The sequence below is a fragment of the Enoplosus armatus genome, chromosome 10, assembly GCF_043641665.1.
Source record: "Enoplosus armatus isolate fEnoArm2 chromosome 10, fEnoArm2.hap1, whole genome shotgun sequence".
In the NCBI taxonomy this organism is placed as follows: domain Eukaryota; kingdom Metazoa; phylum Chordata; class Actinopteri; order Centrarchiformes; family Enoplosidae; genus Enoplosus; species Enoplosus armatus.
In genome coordinates, this window is record NC_092189.1 from 15,121,188 (window position 1) to 15,141,220 (window position 20,033).

The following is a 20,033-nucleotide window of genomic DNA, read 5'->3' on the forward strand; positions in this document are numbered from 1 at the left end:
GCAAGAAAGTGTTGAGCCTCCGCACTGCAGTATTGAAGAGTGCTCCAACAAGTAGCAAATCTTGGGAAGACATTTGTTAAAATACATTTTAAAAAAGTATTGCATGTTCTTTCCTAGTTCATCCTCTCTGGGAAAAGTAGTACTAAAATGACCTGGTGTAGTCCATGATAACCTGCTTTCTCTGGGTCTCCCATGTGTGTGGTATGAGACCCTCCAACTGTTCGTTTAGAAAATGTTTGAAGTGATTTATTGTGAACTAGTTAAGTAATTACGTACCTACACCGAGTATAGTTAATGATAAGGTTGAGAGAAGATGTTGTTCTTGTGCATCTCAGTGCAGCTCAGGTGCGACCCATAATTGCAGTCCTATACAAATTTGGCAAGCGGATCTGTCATTGGTTTGTCAGCTAAATAAATGCACAAGATTACTGTGCAGTGCACCTAAAATACTGCAGATATCGAGGTTGTAAATAGTAGGTCCTATCTGTTTGAGATACACATTTTACTGGCAGCATCTGCTGTACAGTACATAGCTGCCAAAAAGACACACCAATCTGAAGCATAAGATAGAGAGGGGTGCAGCTTTCCCTGGGGAGCCATCTTATGATTGCTGTACTACTACAGGACTGTCGCTAACAAGGTGTTTGAAAACTGGTGCAATTTTAGTGTGAGCTAAGGTTAGTTAACAAAGTAACTGCACCATACTGTACCTGAGAATATAACTGAGAATTTCTGATCATATAATGAATACATGAAAAAAACAAAAGAGAAAATGCTCAACATTAAGAAATCTTGCTATTGAGATTATACTACAGACTAGACTAAAGCATTATATGTTTGTAAGCGGTCTTGGAAATATTGCTTCTGATCAGCCTAATCATCATCCAATGTATCAGTCATTGAATGATCTTGTTGTTATTGGGGATATACTCTGACCATTAAATCATTTAAAACAAGAGAGCATGTTGAGAACAGCCTTTCACGTGGCATTTGAGGAAACAAACAACAACAGAGGTAAAGATAGAAAAGGAGAGGCAGAGAGAAAGGGGAGACAGAGAACCACAGAGCAAATGGTTCTGGGATTTTAATGCCCTGCTGGCGATGCCCGTTTACTCTACCAAGTAAATACATTATGCATTCCTATTGCTGCTGTTTACAATGAAAGCCCAGAGAGGAGCAGGTCTGCAGTGTTAAAGCGATAAGGGCAGATGAAATAGCCCATCAAAAAGCCTCTATAGTGCACTTCGCTCAAAGGAGTCTGCAGATAGGGATCTACTAAGTGGTTGACAAGAGGACCTATAGTATGGGAACACTCTGACTCACAGCCTAACTGATGAGAGAATGATGTTTCATTTCTTTTCTCACACGTGTCTGAACCCGGTATCCTAATGTGACGATGTACAGTGTTAACTTTTCTCCTGTGGACATTATTTACTGTATTTGTTACTATCAAAACGATAAAACAAAAACTCCCCAGCAGTGGTGATGGCATCACTGTTTGGGATTATGTCCAACAATAGTCAGAACAAAAAGGCCAGAAGTTGCCTTTTTGGGGATAGAAGCACGACTACAGACTTTGAGGTGGATGCTTAGGTGCTTTCCTCTATTCAGCCTGTAGGTTCCCTGCCAGCATCTTATGAAACACACAGACACACTCGTACACAGTGCAGGCTGACATTAATTAGATAGAGGTGCACCTCATTGACCGGCTGGGCTGCTGCCGGCTCTCTCAGCCTCACGACTCAAACTCAGCCCCGCTTGTCACAGACAGGTTTATGTGTGTGTGTGTTTGAGCATGAAGTCTATGTACAGAGGTGTGTAAAGTGTTTTCTCCTCCCGCACTCATATGTAATGCTGCATCGTAACTGGCCCATAGTGACCGCTGGTAGATGATGTGAGGGAGAGAGCAGCATTGTCAAAGAATTTTACATATTGTGTTTGCAAGACTTAGGCTTAACTTTACACAGTCGATGATTTCAGTTCCTGCGTGTGAATACACAACACTGTGAGCTGCTTTGTCATTTCAACCATTTCTCTGTTTCTGTCTTTTGTTTCTGATATTGTTCATTTGCTTTATGAAACACTCTTGGGAGAGAGTGGCTGAGTCCCTGAGCTTATGTCGCACCTCTATTTGTGGTTTGGTTTTGACAACTCACTCTTACATCCAGACAGAGATGGGGAGCACTAATAACAACTACTTTAACCCCTTAATGATGAATGCTACATAGTTAACCTGGCGGAGCTCACTAAGCTTTGAGCTTGCTCTAAAATTTGGATTTCTTTCAGTAACATTTGTCCACTTTCTGGCTTGTACTGTGACAGTGGTAAAGAGTTAAACGGCGGTGTTCATTTTGCCTCAGTCTGTCTTCTTTTCTGGCTCGCAGGGTACTACTCAAGCACTGTATATGTTCATTTATTTAGTATGTATATGTGTATTAAATGGAGATAAATGTGTATGCTTTGTTTATCCTTTCTTTCTTCTCTTTCCAGCCATGTTCAACCTTATTCCAGTGGGGCTGCGAGTGGTGGCCATCCAGGGGGTTCAGACCAAACTCTATCTGGCTATGAACAGTGAGGGCTTCCTGTATACATCAGTAAGTGTCTCACTTAATGTATGTGTGAGTGTCTGTGTATCTCTATCCTAGTGGCTGACCTTCTCGTCAGGCTGTAAGCAGTGAGAAATGTTAGGTCTCTGGCAGAAATCTGAGTTACTATGGTGACATGAGAGATTGGAAGAAATGCAACAAAAACATGTGTGAGAGAGAAGATAGATAATTTTTGCTTAAAATGTTATTTGTGGAAATGGGTAACTCGCTCTAGACAACATTATCCTAAGCCTGATGAAAGAGCAGCATCATTTTTCTGATATAATTCAGAATAAAAAGTTCAAGGATTGTGTAAGCAGGCGGAGCAGCGACATATCCGATCGTGGCAGCTGGCTCTTCATCTTTGATTAAATGTGCAAGGTTATGAATAATTCAGTTGCAGGCCGAACAATGTCCCTGTTAGTCTTCCTCCCAAATGCCACCATCGCATTGTGCAGCAGGCGTCACCGAGAAGACTGACAGGCTGGTTGGATGTGCACCCGGAGGGCGTGCAGGCACACACAGTCACTGTTAACAGACAATCCTCATAGTCAAATTAGTAAAGATTGTTCTGTATGGTAAAGGTCTCAGTAGGCAGACACAAGACGGAAAAAAACAAGCTCAGAAACAGCAAAGAAAACCTAATGATCTTGTAGCGTTTTATTCTGCAGCTGCTGTTGACAAATTATCTATTACATACTTAGGAGGTAATGTGATGAAGGAAGAAGGAAAACAGGCCTCTCTCTCCCCCAATTTCACTCTCTCATACACACAAACACAAATGCATTAATAAACAGGGTTAATGTGAGAGGTCTCACCAAGCATTAGTTCAGTCAGAGACACTTACGTCAAGGAATTGCAAATGGCTTTACAGTTAGAGTCGGTGAAAGAGGATCTGCTCTTTTAGGGAGCTCAAGGGTGCTGCTGAAAGGACTAAAAAATCCCCTAAATAAAAAGCACATCCATGAACATTTGATCTTAGCAAAGACAAGGATACCAAAAGGTTCAAAACATACTAAATAGGAGACTGAGGAGCTGGTGCTCAGCTGCAACAGTAAGCAGCATAAAGATATGAGCAGAAGTAAGAAGATGTAAAGGCTGACCTGTACACCTGGATCGCACCAGAAAGCTGGTAGCTGATTAGCTGACGTCACTGATAGTGAAGCCTACATGAAGCTGCTGTCCACAGAAATGTAATGTTCTTACTAAATCTACTTTAAATTCACTTGAAGATAAATATCTAATTTCTACTTAACAGTTATATTAGAAACAAAGATCTCCAAAAGATTGACAACATAATCACTGTAGCGAGTGTGGCAAGTGATTGCGTGGTCTGCCTATAATTACATTTTAATGAGCGCTAGCATTTGTTTGACAACATATCCATGGGGGTTGCCCCAACTAAGCATGCCTGAGGGGAATATTGAGGAATAATTGAAATAAAACATACTCCCTCAACCCCTTCCCACACACACACACATCAATGCACTGTATTTAACATGGCTCCCCAGCAGTCCACAGCTCCCGGTGTGTGATTTTAATGATATGAGCTTGGCTGTCAGTAATTAAATATATGCAGCAAGCTGTAGGATTCATTTAATAAAGATGGACCCTGCTTGCAAAGGCTCTACAGAAGCAGCAGTAGAAGTATTGGCCTATTTCTAAACTGCCTTTTATTGCTAAAGTTTTAGGGAAAAAGTGGATGCCTAGGAGCTACCTTAGATTAGCAAACTTCAGTCTTGGTTCTGCCACTGAAACAGCTAAAGTATTAGAAAGTATCCTAAATTGAGACACTCGTAGAGTTTGGGTATCTCTGGACAAAATAAGTGCTTCTCGTTTTACCTCTCTGACAGTTTTTCCAGTTGCTGTTGTTAACAATGCATCCTCATGTGCAACTCTGTCTTGAGGTGTGCCTGAAGGTTCTGTCCTGGATCCTGTTTTGTTTGACCAGGTCCTTTAAAAAAGGTCTAATCTGACACCTATCTTGATTTCTTTAAACTGTATACTCAAATTCAGTCCATATGATCACATTTAGAGCTTTCTATTGGCTAGACACCCTCCTACAATAGTGAGCTATTACAGCACTATATCACTAGATGGTCTCTGAGGTTCTGATCGGAGTTGGTTTGTTTTACTTTGATGCTCTTTCTGACATCTGCTCCAGGTGCTATATAGCAGTATATAGTATATACACTTTACTTCATTGCTACTTACTCATTTGTGAAAATAAAAGGTAAAACATATTTTTGCTTATAAAACATTTTGGTTTCTTAACTTGGATTCAAAAGGAACTAGAATCAATAAGCAGAATCAGAATTTGAAACATGATCAAGGAAATCTAAACAATTCATGTGATCAACTGGTAAAGAGCCTAAAAGCTACAGTCTAAAAGGAATACTGCTGGCTGCACACAGTATATCATCTCTGCTGTTTTAAATACCAGCCCTCATGTGAAATACAGTACATCTTGTAGGTGTGTTAAATTGGAAGAATGCAGTTGGGGGATGGGTTGTAGAGCTTTCGGTTTCAGCTGAATTAGAGAGGAGAATTGAATTGAATATGTAGCTGGCTGCCTAATAGTGCCTGTCGAGCTGGGATTGCTGCTGTGGTAAAGTGCTGCCTTGAAGCCTCGCATTAAACCAGCCAATAGCAGGTCAGCATTGGAGGGAGATTCCCAATCAACTGTGGAGAGACAACAGATGACGTGTTCTGGGTAGGGGGATGAAGAGCTGCTGCTGGGATCTGGTTACTTCCCATTATTCTACATGTGTGTGCATTAGTGCATGCATGAATGGAAATGTGAGTGAATGTTTGTAATATAATAAATAGGACTCATATGATTTACATGTATAGTCCATTTAAAGTTTTGACAGATTGTAATGCATACATAATTATAAATGTATATGTACTGTATGTTTAAGTTTAACCTGATGTTGTACATTTCCTTTGACAGCATTAATTCCAGTGTCTTTTAAAGCATAGACTGAGTTGCCTCACATATGCATCTGGTGTATGTGCATCTGTTAATACATAACTGTGTGTTCTGTACGTTTAAGAGCTTACACGAAGAAAAAAAGAAGGAGAGAGTGAGAGGAACGAGTAGTGAGAAAAAGAGTGCACATGTGTGGGTGAGGCAGAATGCACCAGTTAAAATATATTCATCCATCAGCGTCAATGTGTGGGAGAGGAAAAACCAATTAATATGTATTTTACTTTACTATCCTCTCTTTTCCTGTTTTTCCAATCAGCACGTTGAAGCAGAACTTCAGAAGTATTGTCAAAATAATCTAAAATAATCTGCGAAAACATACAGTTACCAACCCAATGCCCTCTCATGTATCTTTAGCGATGCAGTGAACATTTCTACTGGATCTGAGAAAAAAAAAAAAAAAAAAAGCATTTGAGCTTTCTTGATATGTTTTCAGATGTGTGGGTATATTTTTAGATCCTGAGCTAAGTGGTGTCCACATATCTCACGAGGTGCCTTTGAAGTGGTGTTATTAATTTCCTGGCGGGTCACATTTGAATTAGTGTGAGTCACTGAGGCTCCAGTTGAGTCTCGTCTAGACCGCTCTGTGTGAATGTGTGTAAAATGGAGAGTTCAGGGCTCTTGGGGTGGAGATATTTATCAGGTTAGCAATGAGGTTTATAGGCTCTTTTTTTTTTTACCTAAATCGCTGGGCCAGTTAAATCTCTGAGATGATCATGCATCCTGGGAAAGGGTTCCTGCATAACACATGAAACTCATCACATTGTCATTCATTTGTAAAGGCACCCTGGATATGTATTAAGTGTCAGCTACACGTCTAAAATGAGAAGAAAGGTAATCTGAATGATGCAGAGGAGAAGACTAAAGAACGGCGATGAGATAAAAAGAAAAAAGGCTGCTAGATGAATGTGGCACCAACACTAATGGATGTTTTCCTCCCATTTTTAGTCTAGGTTTAGGTATAAACTCTAAGAATGCTTCATGGGGTCACTGAAGAATAAAATATGCTCATACACAACCTTTGCATCCCGTATACAAGGTTTATAACAATAAAACCATATACGTATGTATGTAGGATATGTAGGATATGTAGGATATAATAAAAATGGCAAAGAAGTCTGTATATCATTGTGCTTGCACACCATGTATTTGTATTTTAGTACACTCCTGTTAGATATGTAGTTGGCTCACACCCATGCCTTTTCAACCATTTAGCAAGCACAATGCCTTTGGTAAATAACCATTGCTGTAAGGTTTCACTCCATTGAGCTGTGTCATTAACTAGTTTGTGTTGTGTGTGTAATCTGTATGTGCTACTGGCTTGAATGTGTACCCTGTGTGGGTGTGTCTATTTGTGCTTGGTATTTGCAAGGGTCTTTTCCACCAGCTTAAAGCTCTCCAATTTATTCCCAAACAAATAAACACTATGAGTGTACTTTATCTTCAGCTAAAGAAAAAGGTGCTTTTTAATCCACTTCCACTCTACTCAAAAGACTGGGACGTTGAAAAGCCGGATTTAGGAAGATTTGTCTTTGCTGCCCAGCTATAGCATTAGCTTTGTTGAGTCTCACAAACATTGATGTGGCAGCAAAGAAACTAGAACAGCACTCAGCCCTGATTCCATTGGCATAATTGGTGTCATCTTAGTTTTGATATGGCAGCTGAATACACATGGGTCAGTGCGCAGCATTGATTTGGCTTATCTTGTGAAAAATCCGGCTAACATCTTTACAGAGGAGATCAGTTCCATTATGCTAGAATTTCTCCTCCCGCTGATTGGATCTGGAAAACACTACCGGGCTGTAATTACTCCCCTGAAGCCAACAGAATGCTGTTTGAGAGTGCATCATAATTGATCTTGTTTTCTTGACATGACCGCCTTGCTAATGGCATATTCATTTCACAGTTACCCTTACCACTGCTGAATTGTGTAATTGTATGATAGAGCACAAGAGGTTTCCCAGATGGGCAGTGTGAGTCTGTGCATGTGTGTCCCTGTATTTTATCTTCATGAATGGTAAAAATTGGCAGGGAAACTTCCTTCAGTTACGCTCAACACTTGCATCAGCCTTTAAATGTCTCCTTCCTAGAGGCAGTTATTAGATCATAAAGAACGCTGCAATAACTTAAACCAGGATTCCCCTTTGCTGTAAAGAAATATGACCGTTCTCGGCCTGCCACTGCCAGTGAGATCAAATTCACTTAATTTCAAATCACAAATGAATTTGTGTGTACAGTAAGACATTTCTACATGCATGTTATTGATCAAGTTGATATATAAATGATGGGCCGAAGGAGGTGAAACTAGATGTCACCATTGACACACACTGCTCATCCCCCACACAGATGCTTTGGAAAAGAGGAATGAATAGGGATGGACTGAATTTAGCCTATTCCACTCCTATAAAAACAAAATTAGGAGAGAGGGCAAGGAGCAGCTGACAGACTTTCAGCAGTACGTATGCTTTATATGAAAGGGGCATATCCTTTGGATTTATGGATTTTTTTTTCCTATGTCTGACAATCCACAAATAAAATCAATCAATCAATCAATCAAAAGCATTACGTACACAAGACAATGTTGCAATATTTTTTTCCCAAAAACGCTTGCCTGTGAGGTTGCCTGCTGTGCAAGGACTCGTCATAGTTGCATATTTAAAGGAAAAGTCCATGTAGTCTAATGGGATCATTAAAAGTCAATTCAGCCAAAACACCATAGAGACATGGGGGGAGGAAGATGACACGACTGATTTTATTTCTATGCAGATAGTGTCCTGCTTTCTGTTCCTAAAGTGATTTCCCTTTGCTCCATCTGGCACTGGAGTCATGATTAAAGTGATGTGAGATTTTTTCACTGGGAGATTGGTTTCAGGGAACAATAGATATGCTATGGACTGAAAGGGACGCTACTGGAGCCCATTCAAAAGAATCTAAATGTTTCTGTCTATCACAGTCCTGTTAGAAAAGAAATGGGGATCCCCTGCCATTTTGGCTCCTCCTTGTGTCAGTCTGAGCAAGCCTGTTGTCCATAGACCCACTCCAATACAGCAGTACTAGCCAGCAGCCTCTCCTCCATCTTGGCTCTAAATGTGCCTGTATCAATCTGCATGTGTGTGTTTATCAATAGACTCTTATTCTTCTCCAGGGCGAGCATAACCAGCCAAATCCACATAAGCTCATTATTAGAGTAGAACAGAACTCCTGGCTCGAGAGCTGAGCAGCCGGCTGTTTAACTTTCAATTGCTGCTCGTGCATAACTGAGATGGATGCTGCCCAGCTTTTCTAAGACTACTGCTGCTAATCAGAGTCAGACAGCAAGACCGAAAGAAGACATTGAGCTATTGAGGGTGGTGAACAGTCAAGAAATTAACAATGTGCAAAAAGGATGAAGAAAGCAATGGAAGACAAAATATCTGGATTATATAATAAAAGTAGAGAGGATAGGAGGGAGAAAATCTAAGATAACTTTAACGGTTCACACAAAAGCCTCGACTGAGTTCAATGTGTGGCCAAAAAAGTAAAGCACAGCTGGCGACACTGGCAACATGAAAATACTGTTTACCCTCCTTGTTCCTGCTTACACTTTGTAGTCTTTGTCTTTGTGAATGCTGCAATACAGTAGCTTAACACTAAAGAACTCACAGACCACGGTTAATCTCTCAACTGACTTTCTTTCAATAATGTCATGATTTGAGGGATACAAATATCTTAGAAGTCTACCTTTACAACACACTGGACTATGGGAAGGGCCAAGGCAGTCTTTATTTTTGAAGGAAGCTTCGTTCCTTTAATATGTGCAGCACGAGCAGATCTTACAGACTAAGACTAAGGACTGTGGATTTTGTTCTCCATCACTTACACTGGAGGCAGTTTTGGAAGGGATCTCTCTGCAGCCTGCATGGATAGGAGGAACAATTGTAGCTACCGATAGACTAAAAATGTGAAACTATCTTTTAAGGCATCAAGCAGCAAACGGAAGACACACAAGCAATCCACTGTAGATCCCTACCTTGTCTAGGACTGAAGCTGGGATCAGAGGCAAAACTAAGTGCAGACATGGCCTCTAACAGATATTGATTTCTATGGCATCAGCTCAGGACCTTAACTACTGAAAACCAAGTACACGGTTAGTGACTACAGATGTGGGGTCTGAGTCAAACTAGAACTGATGGGTTTTTTTTTATTTCTTCATATGTTATTGATGTAGACAATACATGCATTGGTATATTTTTGTTAAAACATTTGTATAGTTCACTCTTCTGTGTAATAATAATATTACTAAACTTTATTTATACAACAGGAGCAGGAACAAAATCATGTGGGCTTTCACTGAATAATCTCTTGGTGAATCAGATATATTATGCTGTATACAGTGATATGTCAAATATGTTATGCATCATTTTCCAACTGGCATGAAATTATACTCCATGACATGAAATGTTATTCTGAAGCACATTTCTATTTACACTACATCCTCTATCCACAGTGGGGGGCAACAGCTGGCCGCCAACCCGACCTCAGCTGAGCTGTACTTCATGGTTAACGTGTGTGGTCATGAACACAATTAGAGACAAACACTCTATGTTTAGCTTTCAGTATTTTTGTAACTTTGGAGTTGCGTTGGTTGGAGTTTTGTTTCATTCCTACATTCATTCACTTCCAGGTTCCATCTTGGCTTTGAGTGGGAAGCCATTTAGGAACCATTTTATTGTCACTGCATTGCCGATTACTACTGTTTGGCATCTATGGGACAGTGGGGGGATATGGGGGAGATGTTCAAGTGCATAAGAATATGTATATGTGCGGAAGCCCAGAAAGGAAAAACAATGTCTTTGTGACAAAGAGCGATCATTATCTATACCTTAACCCTGAATGTAAACCTTCATCTGTCTGCATAAACAGAGGTGAAGAGTGCATGTTGTCATTTTACTTGACTAGTCCCTCGGCTTCTTCTTGTCTTTAGGGTTTAAACACTCTCTTGTCCGAAATAAGAACCGGAAACTAATTTCTTACTGAACCGTAACACTGTAAGCTCCCAGCTGGTTCTGCAGCCCTCCTGGTGGGCTTAGCCTTCATTCAAATGGAGTGTTTGGTACCCCTGTGATGTTGCAGCTTAACTGAGAACCAGGGCTGAGCCAACAGGATGTATCCCATTGAGGTGATATGTCACAAGCTTCCTGTGACTTCAACTTTGTTTCTGTGAAGGCTAGATCAGTGAGAGGGGATGATGAATGAGTGTGGTTGTCAGTTACTGTAGGTGGATCTGAGTATCGTTTCTCGAATGGGCTCTGTGGCAGGGTGTGACAAAAGGCACAATACAATATGGTAGTACTACTAGGTTGCTCTTTTAACAAGTTGAACAAGAGCATTTTTCGACCCATTACAGTTCACTGCTTTTACGTTACAGCTTTTGTATGTTTTAGCTGCATTGTATACAAAAGCTTCAATAGCAGAGCAAAACACATCACCAGACGTGAACCTCATTCAGTCTTTTGAAGTCCTATTGTAGCTGCACATGAAGAGTGACGCTGTTGAACTGTTAAAAAAACAGAGAGGCTGTTATAGATAACTCCCTGTCTGGTAGTGACATGTTTGTCATGATCTTACAGTGGGTCCTTGTCCCTGGGGACACATCATCACTCTCACCATTGACACACATCAAAGTGATTTTTTCTTAACTGGGATAGGACTGATCCTGGGTAGCCCTGCTTTGGTCTGAAAGAGGCTTCCATCCTTCTCTTTCTAAGAAAGCTCACTTTGTGACACCCATTATGAGTCTAACCCGTTGGCCATTTCAACTGTGTGTAACTGTGTAATGGTGGTGTTTCCATTTACTGTATGTATTTTGCAGACGTGTCCGAGAAGAAACTTTAAAAGCATGACAAGAACTATTCACTGCTGACTTGCTTCACTTGTCTTTAGTTGCCTTTCCCTCATGCGCTGTCCCTTGATCTCTCTCAGGGGGAATTGTCTTCTAACTGATTAGACTCTGTTTTGTAGACTCACTGTTAAAGCAGCTCTACAAATTGGACAAACACACACACACACACACACACACACACACACACACTCATAAAACACACATATACACTTGTGCCAGCACACACACTCACAAAATCTTGCCTCGGAGGACACAAACCTCAGCCACACTGTGGGAGCCTTAATGGCCAAATCCTATATAGGCACTGGATTCTAAACCAAACAGAAAGGCAAAGTAAAGTCTTGAACCGCATGGAGGCTGGAAGATGAGCAGCAAAATTGCATGCCTCTAAGGAGTCTCCCCACAGCCAGTTCATTAGTGAAAGTGATAAGGAAGAACCTGGGTAACATAAAAAGATAGATGGCGAACACACACACCTTGCATGCACTACCCAAGTGCACACAGATTGCATATAAACCTATTGAAGCCACCGTGAAAAAGCCTTCAAATGATTATTTGTAGTTCAGCACTTAAATAAACAATATAATAAGTCAAATGGCAGTAATAAATTATCATGTCCAACAAAATCTTAAATACAGTGGACAAAACTTTAAAAGATAATGAACTGCCTGCCCATACATAATTAACAGCTTGAAGAAAGATGAGAATATACTCTTCATCTTGCCTGTATGTTTTATTAATGCTCCTCTGTATCTGTCATATCACTGTTTTTCATGCTATAAAGTGCTACATTATTCACTACAGTAAATGGTATGAATAGATTTACAAGATTCTCAGGAGACAAACATTTTAATGCAGGGGCTTGAGCCTTGACATAGCTTCCTCCCTCTTTTCGTGTGTGCAGCGCAATGTACCATTACTAAGTTGCACTCTCAAGTAATGAACTATTGCATTTCAGCTGCTTCTGTACATACCAGGATGTCAAAGACTCTTGAGACCTTGTGAATTACTGTCCAACAACTACTATACACTGTATCTGCTTCTCCTTTTTCCCCTTAGGAACACTTTACACCGGAGTGCAAATTCAAGGAGTCGGTGTTTGAGAACTATTATGTGACATACTCCTCCATGATATACCGGCAGCAGCAGTCGGGCAGGGGCTGGTACCTCGGTCTGAACAAGGAAGGAGAAATTATGAAGGGGAACCATGTCAAGAAGAACAAGCCAGCAGCCCACTTCCTTCCCAAACCTCTAAAAGGTAAGACTGCCCAGATCCTCTTTCACATTTTACTGTTCAACATTAAGGGTCGACTTGTGCTCCATCAGAACTATAATATTGTTTAAATATGGGAATAGCTGTGTACACTTTCAGACAGTATCCTGGAAAGAAAAAAGGAGCGCAAGAGAGAGAAGTTCAAATACTGGCTCCTTTCTCACCTCCGCACAGCTAGCCAATTACTGCATGAAGCTGATGGGGGTGGGGGTTCCCGAAGCTATTCAACTGACCAACAAGCAGCTCCGACCAAGTATACGGGCAGCTTAAGTGCAAGGCTTGGCATCAGGGATACATTTGTTGTAACTCTATTGGGAAAGTTTCTTGATTATTCAGCAATGTCACTTTTCTAGTTGGCAAAGGGGTTGGGTTTTTTTTACAATAAGAGACCTTCCCTGAGAACCATTAGCTTTTCTCTGATTAAATGTCCCTGTTTTCTTTATACTTTTAGTCTATGTGGACTCTATTAGACTTTTTCTAATAGAGCTGCTTTCTGCATGACCCTCTGCCATTTAGCATCCTCCTTAGAGATGCTGGCATGGACCTGTTCAGCTTCTTCTAGCTGGTCACACTCCACTGCAGACACAGTGCAGAAGGAGGCTGAGCCATTGTCTGTGACCAGAGGCAGCAGGAACAATATGTTTAAATGCTTTGAATAGTAGCACCCAGGACTTAATTTTCAGTACAGTAAAGTCACAGACAACCCCATCTATTCCAGGCTGTGTGTGGTGGTGTGGCAGTGGAGAGAAGAGGAGGAGAGCGGGAGAAAGGGTTTTGTTCTCTCTGTTGAAAAGGCCACAGTCCTTTCATCTTCAATAAGACACAGATTTACCTGTCACCAGAGAGAGAATGAGTCTGTTTTCACTTCAGTGAGATAAAAGAAGAGCACCTTTTTTCACTCAGTAAGAAATAAAAGGCTTGCAGCGCAAAAGACTCCAACAATGACGAAGTTTGCAGTTTGGATCTATCACACATGACTCTTTCACTATGTTTCACTACGTTCTTGTGTGTGTGCACACATTAACACGCCTACTAGCTGGTGTCTAACTGGAAAGATAATCAACTAGATGATCAAGTTTTAAGTATAGGTACTTTGATATCACTATATATTTTGCTTACTTCAAGTGAGTTGCTGCATTGTTACTTTAATTTACTGTACATTATGCTGGAGTTTCATAGTACTTTATGAAAAAACAGAATAAACACCAAATTGTGACTTGATTTTCTTATTTCAAATTATATGATTCTTCTATTTGAGAATACCTATAATCATCAGTACAATACAGTATCATACAATTTTGTGTTCAGGCTGAATTAAGGCATACATGCTCCTTCGCAGAAAGGGTCAATATTAGATCACTGCCATCTTTTTTCATTTCAAATGCAAATAAAGCCAGATACTTCCTCTTCACACCAAAGACAGTAAAAGTTGTAGATGTTTTACATTTGTGTTTGAACTGTCTTGGTAATATGGGGTTTCATGCAGACATCCAGCAGTGATTGCAGTTGTGGATATTCCAGTTTTGAGTTAAATTCTTAATTTTCTTGTATTTGCCAGTGTGATGCGGCCCCTCTTCCGTCTTTGGTGGAGCTCCTCCAGCATCTTATTAAGAATCTATGTCTGGCCTCTGAGATCGCTGTAATAGCTTTTCATTTTCATTTAACGGGCCATCCAGGGGGTCTCAAATACACTGAAGAGCAAAAGCCAGAGAATGATTGCCTTGCTTTATGCTGAGAGAAAAATACTGAGAAAGAGAAAAGGAGAGTAACAAGGACAGATATAGGCTGAATGAGGCAGTAATTCTAAAAACCATTGCCATCAGCAGCCTTTTGTGCGTCTTATCTACGAGGTCTAACAACAAATCCAAAATGAGAAAAATAAACCGAATAAATATGTTTGTTGTAAGACATTCTCCTTCTTTGCACAAACTTTAAATTTATCCAGCAATGCACAATATGTACTAAATCTTTTACATAATTTCAGATGTAGCAAGTGGTTTGGAAAGAGCTTTGCAAAGAGAGAAAGAAAGAGAAATAAAGGAGAATTTGTTCCAGCAGCTCATAAAGATTCAGAGCCAGTGGTGTTACAGGGCACCAATTAAGAAGCTGTCTCTGCTTTGGCAATGGCATCTCTTCCAGCCATTACTCACTTCTCTTCTTGTTCCAGTCTGTGAGTCTCGGCCCACAGCCTCTCATTCTGCCTTCCTCTGGATGAAGCGAGTTCAGCTCACGTCATTCATTCAAACCCAAACAGGAAAATCCTCTTACTATCCTTCCAGAAAGTATCGATGCAAGACACAAAAAGCTGCCTTTTTATTGGGAAAGTGTGTAGTCTGTCAAGTGGTGTCTGTCTCCAAAACACAGGGAGGAATGTGACAAATGTCAAGACGGATGGTTTCTATGTTTGAAAATTAAAAGTAGCAGTGGTGTTGAGGCGATACACTAATCCCGAGGTCAGTCGCCCACCATTATAATCATACAATACTGTCACTAACAAGGCAATAATGGAACCAATAATCAGCAGTTTCCTAGTGAACCCCTGCCATTGATCGCTGTGTATAAGGATGGTCTCTGGATTGCTGCTGTAACAAAAAAATGCTGGGCTAAGTGAAGTGTCTGAAGGACTGGGTTTGCTGTTTCAGCCACAGACTCCCTTAGGAATGAACATCAAATGGCATTCTAGGCAGAAGGATGTTGACAACATCCTGAAACCAAAGACTGTGAACATCAGATTACTGATATTTCTTCTGAAAAGCAGCTGCTGAGATGCAGATTGGGCCAATGCTGCATACACAGCAAAGTTAAAGCACTAGCAACTCCTGAATTTATAATGCCATGCTGTGAATATAGGATTTTCTTGTACTTCAGCACCAACCTGGTCTGCTGTGATCTTAGCAGTTTGCAGGGAAATCTTATGTTATACCATCATACCATGCAGTCCCACTGAACTGGTTTTTTTATTGCTATGCGTATACTATAAATCACAGGTCTTGTTTTCTGTTGTTGCTCGTCTAATGTATACAAAATGTCAGATTGTCTGATTCTCACTTATTTTCTGTCTCCATAGTGGCAATGTACAGAGAGCCATCCCTCCATGACTTGACAGAGTTCTCCCGCTCCGGCAGCGGCACACCCACCAAGAGTCGGAGTGCCTCGGCTGTGCTCAACGGAGGCAAAGCCGTGAGCCAGAATGAGTCAACGTAGCCCGGTAGCCGAACCCAGGCCTGGGGCCGAACCACGAAACCTTACCTCCAGCAGAGCGTGAATCCAAGCAGACTTCTCTCACCGATCAGCGGTTCAGGATTAGCTACGACAACAAACCACACAGACATCATCATAAAAAAACAGCTAGGTATCATCCTGGTCAATCATCATCAAAACAGTATCATTAGTAAGACACTTAATGGCACATTAATCATTCTGGACTTAATAAGCAAATTAAAAGTTTTGTTTTGGGCTTGACATTTATCTATTACCTTAATCACTATCTTTTGGTGATGATCACACACCAGTTAGCTCATCTTTATCTTATTTTATTTTTCTTTATTTCCTGTGGACAATAACAGCAACAACACCAAGCACTCGTCCATCTGTCAGACAGGGACAGGAAGTTAGACATGTAGGCATTCAGGGCAGCCAGTAATGGTGCTGGTCTACAAGGCTGCAGTGGTACAGTACAAGCCCTGATCTCTGTCTCATCCATGCTTCTGTGAATACAAAGCCTATAAACTCCCTGGCGTGGCACAGCCTAGTGCTGCTGGGACTGTGGCCAGCCAGACGGTAGCTCTCCTGCATCCTAGTGCACACGCTCAGAGACTGAGCTCTCTAGCATGGGAAAATGAAGCCTATGTTCAGCTGACCTGAAATATAAGGGACAGTGTGGCTCTCTTGCAGTTTTTGTTTCCTTTCAGAAATGCCACAGCTGCACCTTGGTTTTTGCTAATTTTCTGAATTAGCCGAGAGCTTTTTATTTGATAACTGGTTTTGTTTTTGTCCCCTCTTGTTCTCTCTTCCCTTACCATTGTTCAGTATTTGTATTTTTGTTGCTGTTTCACCATTGAAAGGGGTTCCAGCAAACCAAAGACCGAGCGAAAGAGTGTCCCTTTAAGCCGCTGAAAACCAAGCCAGTATATAAAGGCAAAGCTGGAATTTTTTTTTTCATTGTACATTTTTGATGAAAGAAAGCAAAGATTTTGTGGGGGGAAAAAAGGAAAAAACGGACAAAGGAAGTGATTTTAAACACTCTTGGCAGCGTACTTGATGTTGTGCTTTTTACTGATATGCTCGACGGCTGAGGTATGAAACGACTAGTGTGTCCCCATTCCCTTCTGTTACCACTGTGTCACAATGTCTCCGTCTCTTGTCCTCGTGATCCGTTTCCTCTCTCTGTGCTTGTGTCATACTTCGACCCCATCCCCCTGCCGCCTTCATCCTTTTTTGTCAACTTCTATTGACGGATACAGTTCACCATAGGAATATGGTGCAAGCCCCTTCCCAGGATGCTTGTTATGTGTTTGAGTAACTTATTGTGGTGACAATATTTTCTATATTTAAAAAAGAATACTGTGGACTTTTAGGTGGCTTAACATTTTATAGGACACGTCATATTTGTAAAAGTGAAAAAAAAAAAAGAAAATACATACAAAAATGAACATCTTCCCTTTCTTGCACAGGGCATGTACAAACACAATTATGTACAAAAAGGACCCTTTTTGTGGGCTAGGTACTCTTCCCTTCAGCTACATAACTTCTTTCTGGTACATGCTTCTGAGAGGCTTTCTTTTCTTGGTTTCCTCCGGAGGTTGTATTAGGTGAACCTATCTGTTGCATGGGAGAAAGCAGGGAAATTCTGGTCTAGAGCTGCATGATGTAGGCTATGTGTATTAACCCATGTTGGATCATGTGTTCCAAACTACCAGGCTAAATCTGATAAAACAACATTTACAGGCAGACATTGTGGCTGCCTGATAACTTCCAGTTGTTTATTATTTGTTGTATACACAAAAATGCACTGAATAAAATGTTTATATTAAGATTTACTTTTAAAATGTGTCAGACTTTCTTCTTTGTCCTATCAATTGCCTCATTTATGCACTTAAATAATCTATGCATTCCACTCTCCAGCCATTTCAATTACAGAGAACATTGGGTTGTGGGAATTATATTTTAGTTGGCAGGATCTGTACTGATTGGTGATGTAGAATTGGGAGCTGTCTATGCTGCATTCTAGCTTGAAAAGCTTCTCACTTGAGGAACTCCTGAGCACACACACTCATACCCAGCATCTTTCTCATTTGTGGACACCAACATATCACATAGGGTGGGTGGGATATGCCTTTAATTGCCTCAGAATTGAGGTGGACAGGCTTATAGCGCTCCTTCTATCTGATATCTGTATAGTATGTGGTAGCGTGGCCGAGTGGTCTAAGGCGCTGGATTTAGGCTCCAGTCATTCCGATGGCGTGGGTTCGAATCCCACCGCTGCCAACGCTATTTGTATAATTTCCCCCTGGAGTGTATTTCTGATCCTGATACCTGGATGTTGCTCCACTGCTGTGGCATTTCCCTGTCCCTGTGAGGGCTGCCTTGGCTCAGTGGCGTTACAAAGTAAGCAAGACCAATTTTACTTTTTTCTTGAAATTGGTTTTGTTAAAAGTGACCAAATATCTTCTCTTCCTAAAAGATAAATCATGTTTGGGCCACTGCACGAGATCACACATCAAGACCCATGTGCCTCAGGGTTCCTTCTTAGAGAAGGGAACTGCAGGCTGTGCATGATCAAACAAGTCTTTACATAATTAGGCCAGTACAAAAACAAAACAAAAACAATCCCATTTGATGGGTAAAATCAGAACACTTCAGTGCTATAGAGTCTTATATATGCAGAGAAGATGTGACACGAGGTAGCAATTACCTGGCGAGTCAGTCTCTGCTAAGAAAAGCTGGGAAAGAATGATCTGAATGATGGCATGACACTGCGTTAACCTACCAGGCTTTGTTAATAAGGTCAGCCCTCTCCCACACTGTCTCTGTCATCTCGGGAAGAAGCACTTTCTTTAATGAGGGGTTTTGTCCATGATCACTCTGCTCTGATTGTCGCCCATGGTACATGTCAGGAATGATAAGGGTAAAGGGCGTCAAAATGTGACGCAAAGGATAAGCAATGTAAGAAAAAAAGTCAAATTGATAAGTATCCTGCAAGCACCATGCAGCTTACACTTGTTTATCTAATGTCATCAAAAGTGCAAAAGACTTTTTCTCAGTCTGAATTTGACAAATAGCAAACAAATTCCTAGTAGAACGAACTTAAAACATTGTTACACTGGTCTAAAGATATAAGTCCGAGTTGTGTAATTGTACAATAGTATAAGAGCAAAAGAGACTTTTGCTGGGAACTACAACGTATTGTACAACTCTACAATAAGCTCGCCCTCCATCCTTGGAGTGTGAGATAGAGTGGGCATCAATTTGGTTTTTGGAGACTGCCTCATTACGCCAATTGCCAGCAGAGACAGGAGAACTAATAGGCCTCTGTAATATAGGCCCTGATATGAGCTACTTCATCGTTCATGTAGTTTGACGTCCCCCTACTCCCTTCATTTCCTTTTGCCTATCTCTAGACTCCATTCATTAGCATGGGGCAGTCCAATTCATTAACGGAGGCTGCCTGCCTTGTTCAGAGATGGTGATGTGAGGAGCAGCCACTTTCACTCCGTGGTATCTCTTTTGCTCTCTCCTTCTCTTTCTTTCACCCACTGGCCAATCAGTTATTCTGCCCTTCACTTGGCCGGACTAATGAGTCTTCATGGAGCCCCTAAAAAGAGCAGATGCAAATCCTGAGGGTGTGTCTCATGCACATACACACACGCAGCCAAACTCATACACACACACACACACACATAAAGCAAAGCTATTGCCACTCCAGTGTGCAAGGATTTGAGATCTTGAGTGAGATCAGTCTGCAATAATCTGTCACGAATCAGACAGAGCCGATGGAGCTGTGATATATGTGAGCACTGTGTACCTGTGAACGCTATAACTCATTACCCTTTATCACTGCCAGCACGGGCTGAGTGGCTTCATTCCTCTCTCTCTCTCTCTCTCTCTCTCTCTCACCCAGTCTCCCTTTCTGTCTTTGTCATCTTCTTCACAACTGCACTTTTCAGGGCGACATTCTTTACATGTACAGAAATTACATGAATCTTTCTATAAATTGCTTTTAAGGAAAATTGGATGGCAAGGCTCACAGCGTTATCATTGACTGTATTAATGGTTACTAAATTATTCATTAAAGCTTTACAAATC

General features: G+C 41.0%; 1 protein-coding gene and 1 non-coding gene across 4 annotated transcripts in view; both read left to right on the forward strand.

Moving 5' to 3' along the window:
* fgf13a (fibroblast growth factor 13a) overlaps nucleotides 1-15,932 on the forward strand; it is an 85,150-nt gene extending 69,218 nt beyond the window's left edge. For all 3 annotated transcript variants that reach the window (XM_070912821.1, XM_070912823.1, XM_070912822.1), the window contains 3 exons: nucleotides 2,491-2,594; nucleotides 12,515-12,713; nucleotides 15,796-15,932. In XM_070912821.1, the coding sequence (XP_070768922.1) occupies nucleotides 2,491-2,594; nucleotides 12,515-12,713; nucleotides 15,796-15,932 (440 nt within the window). The remainder of the gene's footprint in view (nucleotides 1-2,490; nucleotides 2,595-12,514; nucleotides 12,714-15,795) is intronic.
* A 2,201-nt stretch (nucleotides 15,933-18,133) lies between these two features.
* On the forward strand, nucleotides 18,134-18,215 carry trnal-uag (transfer RNA leucine (anticodon UAG)). The gene has a single exon. It is a non-coding gene; the product is annotated as a tRNA-Leu (tRNA).
* Nucleotides 18,216-20,033: the final 1,818 nt, after the last annotated feature.